At 45.6% G+C, this 24394-nt stretch overlaps 1 protein-coding gene across 3 annotated transcripts in view; it reads right to left on the reverse strand.

Moving 5' to 3' along the window:
* EPB41L4B (erythrocyte membrane protein band 4.1 like 4B) overlaps positions 1-24394 on the reverse strand; it is a 133793-nt gene that overhangs the window by 87417 nt on the left and 21982 nt on the right. For all 3 annotated transcript variants that reach the window (XM_069476656.1, XM_069476657.1, XM_069476658.1), the window contains exons 2-4: positions 11314-11418; positions 1753-1795; positions 810-888 (exon numbers count right to left, since the gene is read on the reverse strand). In XM_069476656.1, the coding sequence (XP_069332757.1) occupies positions 810-888; positions 1753-1795; positions 11314-11418 (227 nt within the window). The remainder of the gene's footprint in view (positions 1-809; positions 889-1752; positions 1796-11313; positions 11419-24394) is intronic.

Here is a 24394-nt window from a genome sequence, read left to right on the forward strand (position 1 = left end):
AATGGTGATAACCAGTCAGTCTTTAAAGCATTCCTTAGGTGGTCATCTCCACGCTAGCAGCCACCACCATGGACCACCCAGCAGCCTATATGTCCCTAGTGAAATCCATCCCACAAACAATGCCAAGGAAGCCCTGGGGACATCAAAAGCAGGAAAAGGCTGAGCAGAGAATTTCACTGATGGAAGGGTGGCTGGAGAGAAACTCCACACTTAAAATGTCACTTAAGCTCTCTTTTTCTTCTACCCTGTTTCTGAAGTCCAAGAGATAAGACACAGGCAGACACAACATAAAAAAATTCAGTGGGGCTGAAAGATAACAGGAAGAGATTCTAACAACTTTGTTCTAATTAGTGCAGTTTTTTAAAAGAGAGGGTTCCTTATATTGTAACAATTTTGCAATCCCTTAAAAAAATAAGATGGCTCAAATCACCCTTGGTAAAAGGAAAAAAAAAAAAAGATGGCAATTTTGGACTAAGAAACACTCTCCCAGTATCTGTCTTCCCTTTTGTAGCTGAAACAAAAATAAAACACCACCGAACAACCAACCAATTTACCCAAGGTCCAAGAAAATAGAAGTGTGACAAGAAAATAAATCTCCTAATTTCTATTCACTAAGAAAAATGTCAAATTAAGCAAAGTTGTGGCTGTTCAACAGAATACAGAAGCAGAGGGAAAGTGGTAATCATTCCTGCTCAGAAACATAAAGACAGCAGACAGAAGGAGAGGCAAAGCCACAATTTAGAAGATCCAGAAATCACACAAAAGGCAAGTAGTACTGGGTGGGAATCTTGTTCTGCATTATGTCCTACCTTGTAAACTCTTCACGAAGATTGTTCGGTTCTGAAGAATAGTATTTAACTCGAAAGTGCAAAGCGTAAGCAGGTCCAACTAAACATGTGGAGATGGCAGGTTGAAGATGTTTTTCCCCAATTTTGAAGATCACAGAATGGACAAAAGGAAAAACACATTAACTCTAATAACACATTTCTTTCCCTGTACGTCGGGAGGGTGCAACTAGGCATGCAAAGGTAGTAAGTTCTTTTCAATCCTAGTTTGGAAAACAGAGCTGGACTTCTGTGTTGATTTAGATGGTTTAGCTAGTAACCTCATTCTGGAGGAAAACCCTAATGATCTAGATGAAATTACCAAGAGCTGATATTATACTTTCACCCCTCAGTGCCTCAATACTCCAAATTGGATACCTACTTTTTACAAAATACAACGTGGGCTAAAGGAAAGTGCTGCATAAACTGCAATTTTGTCATCTAAATTCTGTCATCTAAAAATACAGTAAAAATACCTTACAGTACTCTTAAGAGAATATACATTTTAAAAAATTACCCAAGCATGAACAAACAGCATTAAAGAAATGTGGTTACCACACCTGTAAGTTGGAAGAGCTGAAGCAGACTATCAAACAGCCCTCACTTTCTGAGGCTGGTTTGTAACTCATCAGAAAGGGAATATAATAGGTGTAAAGTCATGTTTCTGAATAGTATATTAATCAGTTCTCGTTGGCAGAGATGTCTGATTTCAAATGACAGCACAGTTGGTTTTTCAATATCTACTGAAAACTCTTATTCAAATTTTAAACTCTAACCTTTGGCCAGCCTTAAGAAATTAAAAATCATCCACTTAAAATGGAATCTATTTTAAAATGCTTCCAAGTTCTAATGAAAACACCCCAAAACATTGGCAAAGGAGTTTACTCTCAGATAAAAGAAATAAATGAGGAGGCTAAATTCTACTTACTTTTCATCTGCTTTTTTATGGGTTTGGAATGATCCAGCCAGTGCTGAGGGAAAGAAAAACATTTCTTTAGGAATCGTTCATCAGTGAGATTATACAGCCCTCATCGTTTCCTCCCCTACACACTTGAGTAATTCTGCCCATGAAAACCAGGGATTGGACCAGATCAAGAGTTCTAAGGCTGGGAATATGCAAACTGCTCAGGACTGTTTAAAAAATTTTGTGCTTATGTAGGTAAGTGCACCTTTGTGGGGAGAGGGCTCCCAGTTTCTGAAAGCTTTATAAGGAGGTGCCTGAAAGAAAGAACTTAAGACCCATTAACTAACTGATCTGTAAAGTCCCTTCCCGTCAGTAGAACCGCCACCTGCCTTTTCCTTCTGAGTTTCTCCAGTTACAGTTAATCTTCTCCAATAATTCCAAGTCTCCACTAATCTAGCAAAAAGGACAAACTACAATGCCAAGAATCTCTCACCATACATTGCTCATGTAGTTGTCACTCTAAACTCTTAAAATTTATGAAACCAAAATTCATGGCCCTCTTTATTCTTTTGCCAGGAGAATGACCCATACTGCCGATGGAAAGATGAGCAGATCCTTGCTTAAGATCACTGTGCTCTGGTCAATCACGGCATGTTAACTCTCTCTAGTTTTAACCAGAAGAACCTCTTCAGTCTTATCAGTCTAAGGAGATTCCAAACCATTTGCCTCATATAAAAGTTTCTCTATAATGTTAAAGTTGTTAATATTGCAGGCAGGAAGAGCCTCAGCAGCTAAAGCTCCAGGGAAAACTACATTTAGGAACATCATATGATCAGCTCCTCTGGGCAAACACGAGCCCCTGGAGACAAGGGACCTTAACTGTGTGCACTCAATTGTGTCTGTGTTTCTTGTGCCAGGCACAAAAGTATGGCACCCAGCAGGCCCTTGTTAGATTCTTGAGAAATACATAAATGTTAAATATAAATTATTTTTTTAAATGAGGCAAATAGGGACTTTTTCCATCACTTTTTGTAAACTTAATGCATGCTGGAACATGTTACAAAGACAGGTGGGCTGTCTGGCTTTCTGGACACAGCCAGAGCAGGCTTCTCACTAGCTATTCTGCAGACGGCCCGTGGACTTCCAGAAGCAATCAAACTGCACATTCTAATAACGAGAAAGGGCGGGACCACATTAGCACCGTGTACTCCACACCTAACCGAAGAGCCCATTATGACTGTGTGGGAGGAGGGGGATAAGGAAGCACAAAAGCAAATAACAGATGAGTTACAATACACTGAGCCAGGAGCAGCGCAATGGGAGAGTGTGGGCTTTTGTCATCTCCCCTCCTGGCTAGGCAACCACGTAACGTTACCGCAGCAGAGTGCGTATCTGCAAGGCACACGCACAGGATGCTTTATCTCACTGCTAATGGCTTTGAATTGGAAATGACCTAAATGTCCATCAACAAAGACGGATTAGAAGATGGATCATCCTTATAATGAAATACTATTTAAAACTGATGTAGGCCTGTATTTATTGATGTGGCAAGAGACCCACAGCACGATGTTAGATGAAAAAAATATCAGGTAGGATCTCATTTCTCGAAAATTATTATTTTCTATCAAGATATGTCCAGAAGGATTTGTAGAGGGATTTTTTTTGGATGGCGGGGCTGTGAATACTATTTACTTTCTTTTTCTGTTTCTGCATAATTTTTCATTTTAATGAGAATATTATTTTCAGGGGGTGGGCTAGGGGCTGGGCTGTCATGTCTATATTCATTCAGCTTTGGCCTGTCAGGCAGTTCTGATTATGAGTTTGCCTCATTAAAATCAGACACCACCACTGCCCTCAAACAATCTGAAAACCCCCTAACCTTGGCCCCTGGGAGGAAGACAGATATAGACTTCATATAAGCACAATACTTACTTTCCTGCTAAGTATTATATTAATGGCTATGACTAAACCCGTTCTTCTCACTTTCAAAAGAATTCACTACTAGCAAGCAAAGAAAGTTCTCCTTACAACCAACCTTCTAGTCTCATCAGCCCCAGAGTCTCCTATGCAAAGGAGCCCATCCCCTTCCTTTCCTTTCTCAAGTCTCCTTACCATTATTTTGTGCAGAACAAGTTTAAGGGCCCTTTCCTCTCCCTCTACTGTCAAACTCTAATCTCAATCCAAGTCCAACGTGTACGGTTTCCTTGGTTGTGGTTTTCAACCCTGGCTGTGCATTATAATCACTTGAACTTTTAAAAGGTCAATACCCAGGTCCCACCCAAGACTCGTTACATGGAATCTAAGAGCATCAGTGCTTTATAAATGCTTCCAATGTGCCAATGTTAAATACATAGTACGGAGTTTTCCACCTTCTCTCCTACCTGGGAAGAGGCTCTGGTGATCTAGGGCATCTTGAAACATCCACAACTCCTGAAAACTGCTGTTTGAGCTCTGTAAAAATCTCAAGCAATTTCAGGTTTTACTGGCCAGTCCAAGAGGTGAAATGGCCAGACAGCTGTGGCTGGTGTGAACTCACAGATGCTCCCATGGGGCAGCAGACTGCTTTGTCCTCTGGCCACACTACGAAAGGAGTGCCCTCAGCCACTGCAGGCCAGGCTCTATCCTTCCTGCTCGGCCCTGGAGCCCTGCTCAAAGCAGGACGTGCCAGGGTGGCAGCCTAAGAAAAGTCTGGGGCTCGCTAAGCTGGGACAGGACTCAGAAATGGCTCTATCATTTTAAAAGCTCCTTGACCCCTTGGAGTTCAGATCAGGTTTTGCTTTGCCTGCATTAGAGGTGGGAAGAAACCCAGTCACAATCCTAAAACAAGAGACAACAAAAAACCTATCTTGTATCCAACCAGTTCAAAATGACCTGACTTTCTTCTTAGCTGCAGGAGCTTCCCAGACTCTGATCACCCACATTTTATCTCACAAGACCACCCTGAGACTCGAATACTGGGGCGATGAAAGCCCAATGTGGCATTTAGTAAACTGTATCCTACACTCAGCTTTGAGGACTGTATTCGGCAGCAACGGGACCTATCTCAGATGTTCACCTGTGTCCTGGCTAAATATAGCCACGCTGCCTGTCGGCAAGGCCGAGGCAAGTGGCTCCAGTCCTCTTAACAGACCATTAAACCGGTCACTGGAAACAGATAGGTGCACGTCTGAGTTCAATGGCAGCGCATTTAACTCAAACACTCTAATGGGCGTTAGCAAAGTGGTTTCCGATCTGAAATTCTCATCCAAGTCCATCTGGCAAAACCCTTTCCATAAATCAAGATGTGTGTGAGATGATCTTGGCAAAGCCCAACCGTTCTGATAGTGCATCACTTCTGGAAATAAGGCTGGTTGTAGAATTTAATTGTCTGAAATCTACACGGGAACATTGGAACCACAATGCTTAAAAGAAGCTCGGGGGTTGAAGAGGGTCTAAAAACTCTTTTCCTGAACATCCCCTGAGCCCTCACCACTAAGCCTGAGCGATGGAGTTCATAACAGGATTTCTGCTACCTGCAGATTTCCTTGGCTTATGAAGGGTCTCTAGCTTGTGTTTAAATTAGAGCTGGAAGGAATCTGGAGACAACTGTATCCAAGAGGAGGAAGGGAATGATACTTTTGGAGCTCACCTTGTCATATCCACCCCAACACAGGCTCAGAGTGGGTGAGGGTGGCCCTGACTCGAGGCAGAGGCAGAACTCAAACCCACGCGGGATGTCAGCGGCCAGTGCTCCAGGCTTCCACAGCCCAAACCAGCTTCAAGTGCCTGCTCTGCCAATGGGAGGGATGGCTCCTCTCTGTCCAGGATGAAGCCCTATAAACTCTCATTTACCCTGGGATCATCTACATCAACTGCAGAGACCCCTTTCTTCATCAGCTTTCCATTTAGCATCAACAAGTGCACAAAGGCAAGAAATACAGGCCCTGCCTCCCCGAGTTCAGAGACAGGCTGCCGGGAGGCCGGCCGCACTTCTCAAGCCCAGCTTGCATTTCTTTCTGCTACGGTGCAAGGAGGCGGGAGAGCAGAGCTCAAGCCCCAGCTCTGCCACTCACCTGGTATGTGGCCATGAGCAGTGAGGCCCCCATCCTGAGTCTCAGCTTTCGCCCCTGTGAACCGAGCTATCCCCTAATGCACTGTCCAAAGCATCACCCGAGTGTCTGTGGAAACTATCCCCGACCAAACGGATGGAAGGAAGGGGTTTTGTTTGATTTGCTGCAATAGTAACACAGAGTCCACTTTGAGCTTTTTCACTCTCCTACGTGCCCTGCAGGTACACCTCGTAGTCACTCTTTTCCTCGTACAAACACATCAGAGATGGCAGGAACGCCCAGCAGTGTCCATGTAAGTGGCAAATGTGATGACATTCTGAGCAACCATCAGAGTAAAGCCAAGGGAGCCACAAGAGTCCCTCTGGCGTCCGAGCCCTGCCAGCAGCATCGTTACCTGTGTGCTAACCTCACCGTGCAGCCCTACGCCTCGTATTGCCAGATGCCATGCTGCACAGGCCAGAGGAAAAACATCTGACAGGTCTTGAGACAAAGGCAACAATCACCTTTTTTGGATTCCTTCCTGCAAAATGAACCACCATAAAAAGCTCCCTTTTCATGCTGGGAAGGGGCTTAGGAAAGGGACATCTACAATCCAGGACACCTGCCCCTGAGAGAGGGAGGGGCTCTTGTTACACCCCTGCCCAAATCCCTGCCCCTCCTCTGCCTGACAAACTGCTCTCACCCTCTGTGGCCCTCGCCAGTGTTCACCTGTCCTCTCGTACCTGTTCATTTTATCACCGATTCTTAAGCAATCCCTCCTCCAGCTTCACAGAGGGGCCTAAACATCCCGTTAGAGGACTGAACACACTGTATTCTAAGACACTGTCTGTCTCCCCCACCAGAACGTGGCAGGCAGGGGTGGCATCCAGCTCGTTTCTGCACCCATAGAGCTTGGCATTGAGTAAGTTCCAAGTCAAAGCTGGCTGCATGGTATTGACTGAACATTCTCTTTCCTTCTGTGTATGTGTGCATCTGTGTATACATGTGTGCACCATGTGCATAATGGAAGGCAGAGAATGCTGTGCTTTGGAATAAGACCAAGTTCTGCATCCCAGCTCTGTCCCTTACTTTAACCTTTACAAAGTTCCTAATGTCTCTGAGCCTCACTTTCATCATCTGTAACATGGGTCTGCTTTATGGCCAACTTTATACCAAGAGTTCTGTGCTGGGAACTCAGTAACAGCAGTTATCACGACCAAACAGTGAGAAAGTGAGAGAGTGCAGGCCTGAGCCCTTGGCTCTCAAAACAAAGCTTCGATGTGTGAAAACAGACTCCCAGCCCCTGCTTTGAGCTGTACTAAAGTGCGATCTGCAGAGTGGGTCCCTGGGCGGCCTTCCTGTTTTGACATGGAAAAGGGAAAACAGGAGGTCCCAGCCCCAAGTGCTAAAAATAGGTGATGCCAATAGGCTTTGACAGTTGCTTCAGGGCAGGGCAGGGCACTGTGGAAACCAGGCCTGGCTCTTTGCAATGCAGAGAGCCGTGCCAAGCGCCCTGCCGCTGCCAGCCCTCTGATCTGCATGTCAAGGGCTGGGTGGGGATGCCAGTCCTTGATGGAGGCTCAATTATGGGGCTTATTGCCAACAGCTAAGTCAACCATCCCCTCTAGGTCCCATCTGTTAGCCCACTCTCCCTAGTAACACCCCCTGTGACACCTAATCACCTAATCCCAGGTCCTGTGAAAATCAATGACCCCCAGCAGCCATCTCAGCAGACTCTCCCAAAAGGCTCTTGTTTAAATTTGCTGTTTTCTCCCGAAGGCAATGCAGGCTTTGCAGGTTCTAGCTAACCTTACCTTCTCAGAGTCTCACCTTGGGGGCTGTGATGACTTTATGGTTCCCCCTCAGACTGCCCAGCTAGGAAAAGGAGACCCACACCCATATCCCAGATTCCAAAAACCTCTCTCCTCCATTAACTCACTGAGCTCCTTAATTTCCCCACGAAACAGGTGTTACTAACTCCACTCTACAGCTAGGAAAACTGAAACTCAAAAGTACGGTATACCAGAAAGACCGCATACACCTGAAACTGCAAAGTCTGGGTTTGAGTCCAAGCTGTGCTACTCACTAACTGACTTGCCAAGGTCTAAAGGCTTGCATTTCACCATCTAGAAAACGGTGAAAGATCTAGAAAGATTTGACGTATGCCTCTCCTAAGGGCCCTTCTGGAGCTAAGGAAGAAGGTTCCAGGTTGTGTGTCTTGTCCGGAAGAGTCACCAAGAAGAGGAAGTCCTAAGTCTTAGGATCTAGTCAAAAAGCTTTGTTTGTTTCTTTGTTTACATAAACACATATTGAACCAGAGGCCAAATGAGCAAACTGCCACACAGAAGACAAAATAAACTCAAAGGTTTACAAAGAGGAAAAAGCGCTCTGGGAGTTCAAGACAGGGCTTAGGAAGGGAGGATGTCCGAGATGATCTTGAAGGATGGCCAGAAATTTACACAGGGTGAAAAACAGCATTCCAGAAGGAGAAACGGCACAAGGAAAGGCACAAGGATAAGTGCAGGTGCCACTAGACCCAGCCCGTAATGAGCCCAGCTCAGAAATCCAGGCCTGGGATGACAAGGGGCCTGGTAGCTGCTGGTGCACGTGTCTTTACCGAAGGCAGGTGAGGACCCTGTGCCTGCCTTTGCAGGGCAGAAAAGTCTATCACATTCAGAGAGCAGGAGCTGGAAAGGCTTTGGAACCTGCAGAGTCTGAGCATCTGCAGGTGTCTGGCCTGGGAAGGACGCCTGGACCCTGCTGTGAACATCCCTCCTGCCGCACAGCGACGGGGCACTGGCGGAGGGGAAAGTCTGCCAGCCACGTCAGCAGACATTCACGGCAAAGTCTTTTGCAATGGAGTCACATCCTCGGCTTTCTGGGAATCCAAGTGGCTAAAGAAGGGTCACCTGGGGATGAGGATATGCCACCAAGGCAGCAGGCACTTGGCTCCAATGGCAGAAAGACAGCTACCCTCCCCTTTCTAATACAGGAGACATATGCAGCAGACACACCTGCCTCCCCTTTAGGCTCAGAATCACCGAGCATTAGAACTGGGAGAGCTTTTGGAGAATGGGTCCAAGAACCCTGCTTTATAGACGAGGAAGCCGAGGACAGGGGAGAAAATGGGGCCTACCTCAAGCCTACCCAATGAGTCGGAGTCGGAGACGGAGCCAGGAACAGGGTCCAGGTCTGACCCCTGGTCTGGGGGCACAGATATTCTGAAGCCAAAAATACCACATGCTTTAAGACACACAGGAGAAGGTAGAAAATCAAGACGAGTTCCAGGGAAGAGGAGGGCCGAAGAGTGTCAGATGCTGGGGACAGGTGGAGGATGCCGAGGACAGAGAAGAACTAAGTTTGGCACTTGGGAAGCAATGGAAACAGGACTGTGGATGCAGGCGTAGAGAGCACACGCAGGAGAAGCAGGCACACTCCCTTCGTTTCAGACAAAAAACAAAGATGGATAGAGAGAAACTGTCGAGGTGTAGGGGAAGAAAACCCAGGGAGTTTTGGCTAAATGACCTCGGTCTTCTCAGCAGGTGAGGCAACTGCTGGAACAAAGTCTCCATGGGGACTAGAGGTCTGTGCTCACATCCAGAAATGGAACTGTGGGGTGCCCAAGAGTCACTCAGGGGCTAACAAGGCTCAGAGAGCAGCTTGGGGACTTGGACTTTGCTAAACCTGCCATCTGTGCTGGTGCCAGAAGGCACAGCCCGTGGCTCTCCAGCGACGCTTGGCAGCCTGGGAGAAGCAGCAGAGGAACCAGGTGGGCCTGTGTGTCGAGGGGAGGCCATGGGGGCAGGAGAGTCAAAGTCCAAGGGAGGACGCAGGAGAGAGAGATGGCTGAACCTTAGCAGACTGGGAGGAAGGCCAGGGCAGGAGGACACTGGGAGAGAGGAGGATAAAGTGGAAAGAGATCATTACAGGCCAAGACCAGATGGAGAGATTGGAAAGATGGAGTCAAGGGAAGTTGCCATGGAAAGGGAACGGCAGAACTCTGGATCCTGGAGTGGCGGGTGGCAACAGGACACAAGGGGACCTGTGTGAGGTTAGCTCAAATGGAGCTTAGACAACAGGAAACAGTGTCCAGAATATTTAGAAGGGTCAGCCACCTGAATCCTGAGGTTGCCCAGGGGAAGACAAAAACTGAGATACCAGAGGCCTTGAGGGATGTGAAGGACAGTCATGAGGTCAGAGGGCAGGGCACTGGGAGGCCCAACTTCACAGGAAGTGGAACTGGACAGGCAGGCCGAAAGGGAGAAGCTGGTCTGCCCCACCCCAGGGCCCAGTGGGCCGGAGTGAGAGTCCCCCACTGAGAAATGAAGAAGGAACCCAGGCAATTCCAGGAGGCCACAGTCAGGGTGTAAGGGAATCTGCTGGGGGTGGACAGGAAGTCCTGAAGGTGCAGAGGAAGTTGCTGTGGTCGAGGGGACACATCTGCATGAGACACCTGGTGGGATTGTCCACCCAGGAGGCACCGTATCCGGGATGCACCTACGTCCAGATTCTGATCTCTCACCTAAGGACTCGGCATCTTACTAACATCCTCCAGCAGATGCAATTCCCAAGCATCAGTTTTGTGCATCTTTACCTTATAACTGTCACATGTCACCTTACAACTTCCAGATACTATCAGGAAGTATCTGATAAGTGTCTTTCAGGTAGAAAGGCTTGACCATTATGGGGAGCTCCAAGTCTCTCGCTCCAACATCTCCTTATTGGGGAACCAAGCCTTTAATACACTGTCTAAAATAGTGCCTCCTCTTCCTCCATCTGTCTACCCCTTCCTCTGTTTTATCTTCCTTAACTCGTATTACCTACCACCTGGCATATCATACATCTCTGTGCACTGCTTTCTCCGCAATGCTTAGAACAGGGCCTGGTACACAACAGGCATTCAATAAATATTTTTAGATTGCTGAATAAATTATCTTTGAAACCCCAAGCTAGATTTCGTTGGGAAGGGGGATGATGAAGTCATTCCTACTTTCAAAAAGAGTGGCTCTGAGCTTGTAGCGTCTCCACTGAGAGCGGTTCTGTCTCTGGCAAAGCAAGTAAGTCTTTGCTGACCTAACACAGCTCCTAGAGCTGCAGGATGGTTCCTGCGTGATGCCAAGACCTGCTCCCACCTCCCCCCCCCACCAGCCGGGCTGGGATTCAGCTGTGTTCACAGCAGCCGCTCTCCACCCAGCCAGGCTCTGCAAGAAGATGGTGGCACAGCCTCTTCTGCTAGTTAAAAATAAACGCAGCACCATTAAAAGCAATTCCACAGTGCTATTTCTTTTTCTTTCTACCTACTCTAGAAATGCACCCATAATGCATCCCTAACGCATCCATGAGCAACCACTCTCGGTCACTGGCCCCCTCGAGGGTGGGGGCACCTACAGGCATTGTGATGCGTTTCACTCCGGCACCACCACCACTGTCCCGATGCCAGTACTGGAACAGTATCACAGTTTTACTCCTGTTTTTCTCTACCCATTTCTAGCAACTGTGGATCGGCAGTTAGCATGAAAAGTCAACCTATCCTGAAACGAATCGAAGCAATACATACCGCGACCTGGGCAGAGTCAAGGAACTGGAGGCCGAAGTAATCTGTTTCCACGAGGTCCAAGTGGTACACAATCTGATCAAATAAATCTTGGCCTTTGGCATGTTTCTGGAAGACAATTGGGTAGATGAAAACTTAGACTGAGACAGCTGGATAAGCAACAGAAAGATTTTTTTAAAAAAACACTTCTCTCTGTAAGCTGCATATACACACGCTGTCGCCGCACACAAACTTTTTAAATATTTAGTTTTAAGTGTAATACAAACTCATGATTAAAGACATTCAAATGCCACATAACAGTATCAAGTTAAGAATCTAGATAACCCTGTTAAAACTTGTGTTTCCTGAGAAAAACAATATTTTCTGGAGGAATGCCTACAGGGATGACAAGCGTCGCCACTATCAGACACTCCTGAAGAAAGGTATGATAGGGCCTCACTCCAGCCTGGCGAAACCTGGGCTGTTTCTCAACGCAGGCAACCTTGGGAAAGCAAGCTGGGCCTTGGGATTGGCTCTCCCAGCCTTCCCATTTCGAAGAGCAGGTAACCAAGGCCCAGAAAAACCCAAAGACCTGCTGGAGGTCACAGGCCATGGAGCCAGGACCCAAACCCAAATTCTGGGTTCATTCCAGGGTTCTGACTGTATGGCACACACAGGGCAAGAACACAAAGAAGGAGTCAGGGAGACAAGGGGTTAAGTCCTGCAGCTGCCACTTACCAGCAGGTGTGACCCTGGACACATCACTCCTCCTATGCTCCATTCCTCCCCCCCTGAAATGGGCCTCAGGGTGCCTGCTCTCCCCATCTCCCCTTGGGGGGGACCAAAAAAAGATCTCAAATAAGAAACCACTGCAAGAAGACTGAAGTCTTTGACAAATGAAAAAGCTTCTTAATCCTCACCCAGACAGAACACAGGCATAACTCTCAGATAAAACTACATCGCTGTCAATGGATCTAAACATGAATATGTTTAAATTTGAGCATCATAATGACCAAGAAAATAAACAACTCTCCATAGGATGACTAGGGAACCAGCTCCTTATTATGAAAACTGGTAAATAAGGGGAAAGAATCCAGCATCGACCCTGCCTTTATCTGTAGCACTAGGTAACCAAAGAGTAGATGGCAGCATATATAAAACTTAACTCAAAATGGATCAAAGACCTAAAGGTAAGAGCTAAAACTATAAAACTCTCAGAATAAAACATAGGCTCAAAGCCTCATGACTTTGGATTAGGCAATGGTTTCCTAGAGAGGGCACCCAAAACACCAGCAACAAAAGAAAAAATAAACTGGACATCATCAAAATGCAAAACGTCTATGCTTCAAAGGACTTCAAGACATCAAGAAAGTGCAGAGACAACCCAGATGGGAGAAAATTTTTGCAAATCACGTACCTGAGAAGGGACTTTTATCTAGAATACATAAAGAACGATTATAACTCAATAAGAAAAAGACAAATATACCCAATTAAAAAATGGGCAGAGGACATATATAGTTCTCCAAAGATATACAAATCGTCAACAAATAAGTACATGAAAAGGTGCCCAACTTTAGTCATTAGGGAAATGCAAATCAAAACCATAATCAGTTACCACTTCATACCCACTGGGATGGCTATAATAAAAAAGACAGATAATAACAAACGTGGGAGAAACAGGACCCCTCATATACTGCTAATAGGAATGCAAAATTGTGCGGCTACTTTGGAAAACAGCCTGGCAGTACTGCAAGTTGTTCAACATAGAATTACCACATGACCCAGCAATTCCACTCCTACGTAAGAGAAATGAAAACATAAGTTCATGCAAAAACTTGCCCACAAGTTGTTCATAGTAGTATTATTTATAATATTATTCAAAAGGTAAAGACACAACCCAAATATCCATCAACTGATGAATGGATCAACAAAATGCAGTCTATCCATGTAATGGAATATTATTCAGCCATTAAAAGGAATGAAGTACTGATAGATGCTTCCATACTGATGGGTCTAAAAAACATTATGCTGAGTGAAAGAAGCCAGTCACAAAGGGCCAAAATATTTCATGATCCAATTATAAAAGATGTCCAAAGTAGGCAAATCTATAGAGACAGAAATTAGATTAGTGGTTGCTTTGGGCTAGGAGGTTTGGGGGATAACGGCTATGGGGAGCAGGGTTTTCTTTTGGGGGGGGTAATGAAATGTTCTAAAATTGAATATGGTAGGCTGGGCACAGTGGCTCATGCCTGTAATCCTAGCACTCTGGGAGGCCGAGGTGGGAGGATCGCTTGAGCCCAGGAATTTGAGGTTGCAGTGAGCTACGATGATGCCACTGCATTCTAGCCTGGATGACAGAGCGAGACTCTGTCTCAAAAAAGAAAAAAAAAATTGATTCTGGTGATAATAGATGCACAACTCTGTGAATAAACCAAAAGCCTCTGAATTATACACATTGGATGGGTGAATTGTAAGACATGTGAATCTCAATAAAGCTATTAAAAATAGTAGTAGATGGGTAGAGTTTTCCTTTATTGAAGTATTCCAAGAAATGAATGAAGAAGGAATAACAGAAGTGCAGTATCATCATTCTGCAACCCCTGCAGAGTGGTAGGCTCACAACAGGAGACAACCAGCCGTTACACACCTCCTGGTGAAGAACACCCCATCGCCTAAGATACAACCTTGCTCCCCACATCTCTCTCTCCAGGAGATCCAGTCCGGGAGAAATTCTAGAAATTCCTCAAGACAAATGATCCAGATTTTTTTCTTTACCAAACAGAATATAGGGAGGAGAAGAAAAAGAGAAAATATCTACAGATTAAAAGAGATTTAAAAGAGATTTATTTAAAGGCAAACCTAAACTGCAATGTCCAGAAATGCACACTTGGGTGACAAAACTAGAAAACAGTCAGGAATAAAGTCAGGGTAGTTGTTGCTCTCTGGGCGAGAACACACTCTAGGCCGGTAGGCATGGTTCTCTCCTGAGTTGGATAGTGGTACAGGGGTGTCTGTCTTCTAGTAATCCATTAAACCTGTGGTCCCCAATCCTGGTACCAGTCCATGGCCTGTTAGGAGGCAGGCCACAGAGCAGGAGGTGAGCAGTGGCAAGCGAAGCTTCATCTGTATTTACAGCTGCTCCCCATCACTCGCGTCACCGCCTGAGCTCTGCCCCCTGTCAGATCAGCAGCGACATCAGATGTTCACAGGAGCGTGAACCCTACTGTAAACTGTGCATGTGAGGGATCTAGGTTGTGCGCTACTTCTGAGAACCTAATGCCTGATGATCTGAGGTGGAGCTGAGGTGGTGATGTTAGTGCTGGGGAGCGGCTGCAAATACAGATTATCATTAGCAGAGAGGTTGGACTGCACAATAAATGTATGCACTTGAATCATCCTGAAACTACCCCCCACTCCCGGTCCGTGGAAAAATTGTCTTCCATGAAACTAGTCCCTGGTGCCAAAAAGGTTGGGGACCGCTGCAAACTACACCTTTGTTTTCTTTGTACATTTGTATTTGTATTATACACAACAATAATAACACAAAGTAAAAACAAAAATCAAAACTACACCACTGGGCCGGGCGCGGTGGCTCACGCCTGTAATCCTAGCACTCTGGGAGGCCGAGGTGGGCGGATCGTTTGAGCTCAGGAGTTCGAGACCAGCCTGAGCAAGAGCGAGACCCCACCTCTACTAAAAATAGAAAGAAATTATATGGACAGCTAAAAATATATATAGAAAAAATTAGCCGGGCATGGTGGCACATGCCTGTAGTCCCAGCTACTCGGGAGGCTGAGACAGGAGGATCGCTTGAGCTCAGGAGTTTGAGGTTGCTGTGAGCTAGGCTGACGCCACGGCACTCACTCTAGCCTGGGCAACAGGGTGAGACTCTGTCTCAAAAAAAAAAAAAAAAAAAAAAAAAAAACACTACACCACTGGATTACAGCCTCCAGACCCTTTGCTTCCTGCAAATACTCCTCTGCAGGCAGCAATTCAACAGAAGCAGTAGGCTGGATGTGCAATGAAGTTCTCTACAGCACAATCTACTGGAGAAAGGGGGAAACAGTCTAATCTCCCAACCACAGGGACGCAGAACCTTGGCACATCAACACTCCAGAATCCTGTTCAGCCGTTATAAAAGATAATTATGAAAGCGAGATAGAAATAAGGAAAATTTTTATGACAACCTGGGGTAAACAGACTATTAAAAAAATAAGTAAGTTTTGTGATTCCAACTGCATAAAAATACATATGTGTTATGTACACATACTGCTTGATAAAAACAGGAAATTTGCTAAAATAAAAATAGCTGTAGAAATGCTCCTTGACTTACGATGGAGTTACACCCCAATAAACCCATTGTAAGTTGAAAATATCTTAAGTTGAAAATGCATTTGATACACCTAGCCTACCTTAAACATGCTCAGAACATTTCCATTAGCCTACAGTGGGGCAAAATCATCTAACACAAAGCCTATTTTATAATAAATCGTTGACTATCTCATGTAATTTATTGAATACTGAAAGTGAAATACAGAATGGCTGAACAGGTACTCGAAGTATGGCTTCTACTGAACGTGTATTGCTTTCGCACCATTGCAAAATCAAAAAATCTTAAGTTGAACCATCCTAAATCAGGGACCATCTGTATTAGGATGGAGAAACGATGGATGGTTTCCTTCCCGAGTTTTAACAGTGATCTTGTGGCAGCTGTCAGACAGCAAATACAATGTTTTACAAATCACCATTCTGGCACTCTTCCTTCTTGCCCTTAACAACCCACCCTCTGGATGTATTTTTTCCCTATTATCCAGCTCTATGCAGTACCTATGAGCACGACTCCAGTGCTTCATTATCAGGTTTCCTAGTGGGAAAGAACTAGTTAAATAACGCCTTAGCAGCAGGATGTGGCAGAAAAATTAGGCCAGGAAGAAGCAAGAGACCTGTGCTCTAAGCCCAGATGCACCACTAACTGCGGCCTGAAGCAATTCATAATTTCCCCAAATCCATACCACCATCCCAGACTTGTCCTGCAGCTATAAATCTGTCTCGAGGTCCTGAATATATAGGGCTACCAAAATTCAAACAGCCCCAAGTCCAACCTGCTCTCACCTAAGTCTATTTCAGCTCAGGGCTTACCATCCAGGTATGTGATCTCACCACTCACAGAATAGTAGCTGAAAAAATCACAGCTCTCCTTGTATAAAATGAAAAGGGTTAGCCTGAGCTCCTGTCTAGGGCATGCCCAATCTAACTTCTCTGCTGTGTTGCTAAAATGGCTCTTAATGTAGATGGATCTCAGGGTAGAGGTTGGGAAAAGGACCTTTCTAGGGGCAGCAGGTCCCCTCTGTTGTGCCAGGCCCTCCTCAGCTGGACTTGAAGGTAGCAGGCAGCAGGGGCTGGTGGGTAGGAAATACCATCTTTACTCAACTCTGGTGCTTTTTTAGAGATCTATAAATACCTCCTCCTCCCCATTACCCCCCTACCAAGTATGGTCTTTGTTTGGTATCTTCCGCTGGAAGAGGGAATTCCCAATGGCCCTATCTGGCTCTAAAAAGAATCTAGTAAGATTATGAGGGCTGGAATGGGGAGGGGTCCTCAGAACAGAGGGTTAACCGGGTAGAATGCAGACAGGAGGGCCGATGCCACTGCACTTTAACCCACTATCCCCCACTTCTCCCAGCCTGCAGAGTGTCCACTCTCAAAACTAAGGAGGCTCCAGATAACTTAGTTTACCTGTACCAGCAGCCTGGACATCCTACCCAGAGCAACCCCTGAAAGCCCACGAAACTGTCACCCCAGGCTTAGTCCAGACATTCCCTCTTTCAGGGGCCTCCCCAACTCTATTCGCACCCCCAGAGAAGTGCTCCCTCCTTGGCATTCCCACAAGCAGGCACAAGCCTTAACTGTACACACGTGTCACATGCACTACTGCTGCTGTGCTCCAGACTGAGCACTCACTCCCCGGGGGCAGGGACCAGCTGTGTTCATCTGAATACCCACCTCCCTGTCCCTCCATCCCCAAGGCATAGGACCTGGCTAGCACACAGCAGATGCTCCCTAAGTGACTGTTTCACGCAGGGGTGCAGGGATGGACGGATAGATGGATGGAGGGATAGCAGGGGGGCGTGAGGTGGCGTCTGGGGCCAAGAAAGAGATGCTCTGGATGGGCCGTGCTACAGCACCGACAACAGACTGGAGATGCCTCACAAGTGGCTGGCCTAAAAATGAGAATATGCTCATTAAAATCTTTTCCAATTAAGTATTCCATGAACAAGTGCCTAGGGAACTGTGCTGCACTTCCAAGGCTGTTTACCTAAGCATAATTTTGTTGCTATTATGTGAAGCACTGTCTAGTGGTTATAACAGGAGATGAGTTAATGTGACAAGACTGTCAAGCCATTCCTTGCTGCCTTATTGTTGGGTAGGTCTCCCCATCTGTGATGCACGAATGCATTCACTCATTCATCCATCCATTCACTCAACAATCTTTGCCAAATGCTTACTGAGTGCCAACTGCCATTGTAGGAGTTGGGGACACAGCTGTGGCTACTCCCCTCCCTTTAGGAAGCCCTGTAGGAATGTAGGAAGTTCTCACTGAACAAGTACTTCTTGGGGAGCCAAGTCATCCAAAACAGCACGAGGCTCAAACCCACAGGCAGGAACACCACTGACCCGTCTGCCTTCTTAAGATGTACTGAATGTAAAATCTAAATCAGATCCCCATTCTGAAATGCAGTGATGCCCCAGCTACTTCCAGACTTGCATAGTGAACTGCTCCCAAACAGAGTAGGCTCTAGAGAGCTCTACCCTTGAGTTCTTGCATCGATACTTCCTACTTTTTCTGCCTCTCGTCTCAACACATCACTTTTCACAAGGACCAGCAACCAGTGGTTTTGAGTCAGTGTATCTCTCTGCAGCAGCTCCTTCTGATGACAAGAGCTCAAAATAACCAAGCTCATTAAAATCATGTGTAAAATAAGAGTACGTAGTTGCCAACGAAAGACCAAAGAAGGCAGGCAGGCAGCCAGCAGGGGAAAGTATGGACAATGTGATATATCTTTGCTGGCCAGTTCGAGGCCATTATTTCGCTTACTCACTGGTTCCTAGCCACGCTCCTGATAAGGGAGACTGCTGGACACATGATGTCTTAACTGCCCCCAACAGAAATGAACCATCCTGAACATCTTAGATAAGATGCTGCTGGCAATGCCTGACGGCGACCTGGCCCAAGTGCAACGTTAACAGGTCAAATCTGGCCCTGCAAGAACAAAGAAGATAGAAGCCAACTTGTCCAAATCTCATTAGTCTCAATAGCGTAAGACGTCAGGCAGCCTGGGCAGGTTTGAAAGGAGGAAATAAGCTGTGAGTGTGTCAGGTGAGCACATTCATCCTAGTTGTGAACTAAATGGGAAAAACATGGCATCTGAGCCGTGACCATGATTTCAGAAGCATCTCCTTGTGGGTTTATACAGCTCTCCTCTGTCCACTGGCCCCACATCCATCAGGTGGCATGATTTCTGTGTCCATCTTCGGGAACACCCTCTGCCCCCATCTCCATCATGGCTCAAGCCATGTCACCTCACACCTGGACCACAGCAACAGCCCTCTGAGTGGTCCCATTCTGCAGTCTGATTGCTGGTGTCCCCCTACATTCATTCATATGCTAAACCCTAATACCCAGTGTGACAGTATTAAGAGGTGGGGCCTTCAGGAAGTGATAAAGTCACAAGGACTCAGCTCTGATGGAGGGGATGAGTGCCCTCATAAAAGAGATTGGAGGGAGTCGCCTATGCCCTTCTGCCATCTGAGGATGCAGTAACAAGGCACCATCTATGACACTGAATCTGCTGGTGCCTTGATCTTGGATTTCCCAGGCTCCAGAACTGTAAGAAATAAATTTCTGTGTGTACAAATTACCCAGTCTAAAGTATTTTGCTACAGCAGCCCAAATGATCCCTAGAGATGAATTCCTTCCTTTCCAAGTCCCTGTGCAACCCTGGTTTAAATAGCTGTCTCAGAACTCCACCTGGGATCAGCAGTTGGCTTCCCAGGCAGCAGTTCCCAGAAGGCACCTACCTTGAGGCCAGCTTCAGCTTTTTCTAAGAAGCGCTAATTTCATAGCTAGTTACCTGCTCTCCTCCCCACCCGCCTTGATAACTTGCCAGTTTTCTACGAGCCTTGGTAGGAAACTAGCCCTCTATTTTACACGCACATTCCCAAAGAGTCTGTGTTCTCTTTGCCAATACTGTTAAGTCATCATAAACATCATAAACTGGTAAACATCATAAACTGTTTACTCCAGGACATCGTAAACACAAATATCTGAAATTACAAATAAGTTGCCTTGACATTTTATCATCAGTGAAAAATACCATCTCATCCATCAGCAAGATTTGATGACTCAAAACCAGAACGTGGTGATGCAAAGACCACGCAGAAGTGTCCATAGTCTGCTGGACTTAAGGCCAGGCTGTCCAGCTTGTAAATGCCATCTCCCAGTTGAAAAGTACTTCAGTGATACAAAGGTTATGACCCCATTTTGCAGAGAAGGAGACTAAGCCTCAGAGAAGTTACGTGACCAACTTTACATTGCTTATAAGTTGCAGAACTAGAATCAGGACCCCTCCTTCCTGATTTTTAGGATAGCATTCTTTCTACCGAATCCCATTCATTCTCTAGCCATCTCATTTGCCTCTTTGGCTCCAAGCACATACAATGTGCCCAGAAACAAGAAACATTTCTTAAGCCCAATTCAACACATAAATACTGGAAGCCTACTCCATGCATGGTCTTGGCTACAGCAGGGATCCAAGACCACACAGTCCAACACAAACATCTCACGGCAGGGAGGCAATTCCCACTTTGTTTAGAGGGCAGGAAAGTTGCAGCAGAGTGGAAAGTAGATTATTTGTTCACAAACTAACACAGAAGCCAAGCCATTGTAGTGATGGCAGGACATTAACAGTCTGGGCGGCTCCTGGAAATTCAATTCTGGTAAAACAGAGCACATGTTATTAATTTCCTGACTTGCCTGGCTAACAATCTCTTAGAAATCGGAGGAAGCAACAAAAACAACTGCCCTTAATTCTGATCAACAAGGAAGTAAGAACAATCATAGAAGAAAGTGACTGTCGGTCATCTTGGTGTGAGAGTCAGTAGAAGGATGCATTGCTGATCAGTTCCACGGATGACCAGTGTTCTCCTCAAACCATGGGTGAGGGGTTCTTGGTGTGTTGCAGGAGGTCCGGGCAGGCAGACTGGGTTTAACAGTTCCTCCACAGAACCACGGCCACACTGGCTTCCACTAATGGAGGGCTCAGTTTATAACACTGAGACTTTGTGTTGCATTATTGGTCAACTACTGATCAGCCTCTGTTCCAGGCTGATAAACAGTCCTTGGGCCAAGCTGTATTTAGATCTCAGCAAAGATTTGAAGCTCTCATTTCTTCCTTTAACAGCACCTCCCTCACAGGGCTGCTGAGGGGATTACATGATGACCTCAGTGGCCACGATCCTATGAACCCTCTTTCGGTCAACGTGGAATACCTAACATCTGCTAGTGACCTCAACTCCTGTCTTCCTACAGCTCTGCCCAAACATGCCTGATGCAAGTGATTCAATGGTTAGTTTAAGGGATGGGTTGCCCATTTATTCCTCAAGATGATGAATAAAGTCAAGAACACCTACAGCTACTTGATTCTAGCTGCCCTGAGACACGGTTTCATCCAATGCTTCAATTATGTTTCCCATTCTTAACGAGGAACATCAAAACAGTACACGTTGGGCTGGGTGCGGTGGCGATGCCTACCATCCCAGCACTTTGGGAGGCAAAGGCAGGAGGACTGCATGAGGCCAGGAGTTCAAGACCAGCCTGGGCAACAAAGCAAGACCCTATCTGTTAAAACAAACAAACAAACAAACAAACAAAAAACCCCAGCACTTGCTGACACTCTTTAATTTTTTGGTCACACTACTATCTGGCACATTGCCTAACATACTATCCCTTGTGACAGGAACATTAACAAAACATCAGGCAACCTCTTGAACACAAAGGTCCACTAGATAAATTCCTTTTAGAGTTTGGATTGGGAGCCTCCTGTTGTTGCCTTTATTATTTGGCAAGGTAAATCATGTAACCTGTCACAGTTACTGCCCAAATGAGTCCACTCAAATCCCCAGTGGATGGGAACAGGGCACAGGAGATGCCCTAACCTCCACGGCAGGTGCTTCCAACCCCAGTGGCTTCCATCTTACATCAAAAGACAAGGTAGGCCAGGAACGGTGGCTCATGCCTGTAATCCTAGCACTCTGGGAGGCCAAGGCGGGTGGATCGTTTGAGCTCAGGAGTTCGAGACCAGCCTGAGCAAGAGCGAGACCCCGTCTCTACTAAAAATAGAAAGAAATTATATGGACAACTAAAAATATATATACATAAAGTTAGCCAGCTATGGTGGCGCATGCCTGTAGTCCCAGCTACTCGGGAGGCTGAGACAGGAGGATCGCTTGGGCTCAGGAGTTTGAGGTTGCTGTGAGCTAGGCTAACGCCATGGCACTCACTCTAGCCCGGGCAACAGAGTGAGACTCTGTCTCAAAAAAAAAAAAAAAAAGAGACAAGCTAGGATATGCGGACTTTAAAAGTACATAGTGGCAAGTATCCAAGGTGTTAGTTTTACTGTTATTCTTTTAAACTACAGTGCTTACAAAGATAACTGCCAATTCTCTGACACTCTTCCTATCAAGAGAGGGGGGTCTCTGTCCTTTTCTCTTGAATGTTGAGGAGCTTGGCATTGCTTCAACTAAATCGAATATGGTGTTAATGATGTTTTGTGATTTCCAAGGTGAAGTGACAGTTCTCTTGGGATATCTGCCAGCCACCATGTAAAAAGTCCAATTACCCTGTGATTGCCATGCTTAAGAGGCCACGAGTAGATGTTCCAGTCAACTGTTCCAGCTGAACCCCGCCTTCCAGCCATCCCTGCCAAGGCACCAGACATGTGAGGGCAGCTGTTGTGGACCCTCTACACCAGCCCATCTTCCAACTGAGTGCCCCTGAGTGACCTCGGTTGACACCATGAGGAGCAAAAGAATCTCCCAGCTGAGCTCTGCCTAATTCTTGACCAACAGAACCTATGCGCTGTGATAAATGGTGGCTGTTTTAAGGCACTAAACATTGGGGGAGTTTATTAACTCCCAGAATGAAAATCATACATAGACATAGCAGGTGTGCATGATGTATGTGTGTATGCAAAAGATTTCATATGTAATAAGTTATCCATAATTTTAAAAAATGTTTCTTAGGAAATCCCCATACTGTGATGCTAACTTAGGTATCACCTGCTTGGAGACATAGAAGCAGAATAAACATATGCATTCTTTAAAAAAATTTTTTAAAAAGAAGAAGAAGAAACTAGGAACTGTTTTCTGAAGGCCACTAACCCTGTTTAGGAGAAATACACTAAAGGCATTGGACTATCTGAGGCTGCCTCATACTACAATCCTCAGTTCCTTATGAAGGACTTGATAAAATGCATTAGAAATGGGGGCAGGGGACTATACATATAAAAGGAGACTTAAGAGATACAGCTACCAGATGCAACGTGTGGTCTGTAGTTGGCTCCTGATTCAAACCAACCAACCATAAAGAGGTGGTTGAGATGACTGTGGGAAATCGATCAAGGACTTGGTATAGATGACATTAAGGGATCATCATTCATTTTGTTGAGTATGATAATGGTATTGTGGCTATATATATAAAATAACATATATCTATTAGAGATACCTATTTAAGTATTAACAGGTGGAATGATAAATTGGGACTTGCTTTAAAATATTTCAGAAGATAGTAAAAACCAGGAGTTGTGCAGATGAGAGTTTCGTCATACTATTCTCTCTACTTTGTGTATTTGAAAATTTCTATAATAAACATTTAAACGAAATCTCGCAACATGCAAAAGAGATGGGGTTTGGGAGGATGTCAGCGCAGTGTGGCCTGAGCCGTGACTTGGAGAGTCCGGGGCACTGGCTGAAGTCTTACGTCCACAAGAGGAGGCAGGTGCCATGGGAGGTGGATGGGGAAAATTACTCCAAGCCATTAGCAATTAGTTTTCTTCCACATCATGAAAACAAAATACAACACACAGACCTCTGTTGGGACCCAACTCGGCACCTACCTATGGACTTCAAGTCACAAGTTACATTTCATTCCCACCTCCCAGTCCTGGGTGCAGCTTATAAAGGGGCTGCACTCCTGTACTTTGTGCCTAATTTCACAGACACCACATACTTTCACAGCAAGAAACAAAGTATATGCAGCAATGAAAGCTAAATGTGTAGCTTTGAATGCCAAAGCTAACTTTCTACCCCATCTAATTTCATGAAAATGATGTTTTTATCCCTTGGTAAGTTTCTGAAGGATACAGGATTGATTTTTTGACCTTGAACGAAAGCACCATGATCCTTGACCCAGCACAGTAAGAACATTATGTTACGGAACAGGACAAGCTTCTCAGCGGACATCCTTGGGCAGCCACAGTGATTGGAGCTCAGAACAGCATCCAAGCTACAAGTGTAAGAACATAGGAACATTCTAGAAATCAGCACATTCAAGTCCTTCATTTTACAGATGGGAAAAACAAGGTGAGAGGCAGGTCATGTTGCCAAGCAGCAACTGCAAAGCCAGGAATAGAACACAAAGCCTTCTGACCCTGTGACCAGTACAATTTTCCTTCTTAGGACTATCTTGAGACAATTGCATTATGGATATTACCTGAACAAGAAAGGAAAAGACAAGTCTAGCATTTCTGCTACTGAAAGGTTAAGAACCAAATATGCAACATTGAAAAACCAGACATTTCGGTGTAATAAACTCCTTGACTATAAAAAGTGTTTGGTTTGGGGAAATATTCTTGGCCTTTGTTTTTTTTTTCCTTTTTTCACGGTAGACAGTGTGTGTGTTGGGGGGTGGGGGGGCAGCCTACCACCACAGGAGAAAGGAAAAAGAAAATGAAACAAATTTGTGCCTGACTAAACAGTAACATGCAATTAAAATGATGGATGTCTTTGTGCCAGAGGTTGAGTTTGAAACAAGCTGCTGGAAGAAGGG

Source organism: Eulemur rufifrons, chromosome 7 (assembly GCF_041146395.1).
Source record: "Eulemur rufifrons isolate Redbay chromosome 7, OSU_ERuf_1, whole genome shotgun sequence".
Taxonomy (NCBI): Eukaryota; Metazoa; Chordata; class Mammalia; order Primates; family Lemuridae; genus Eulemur; species Eulemur rufifrons.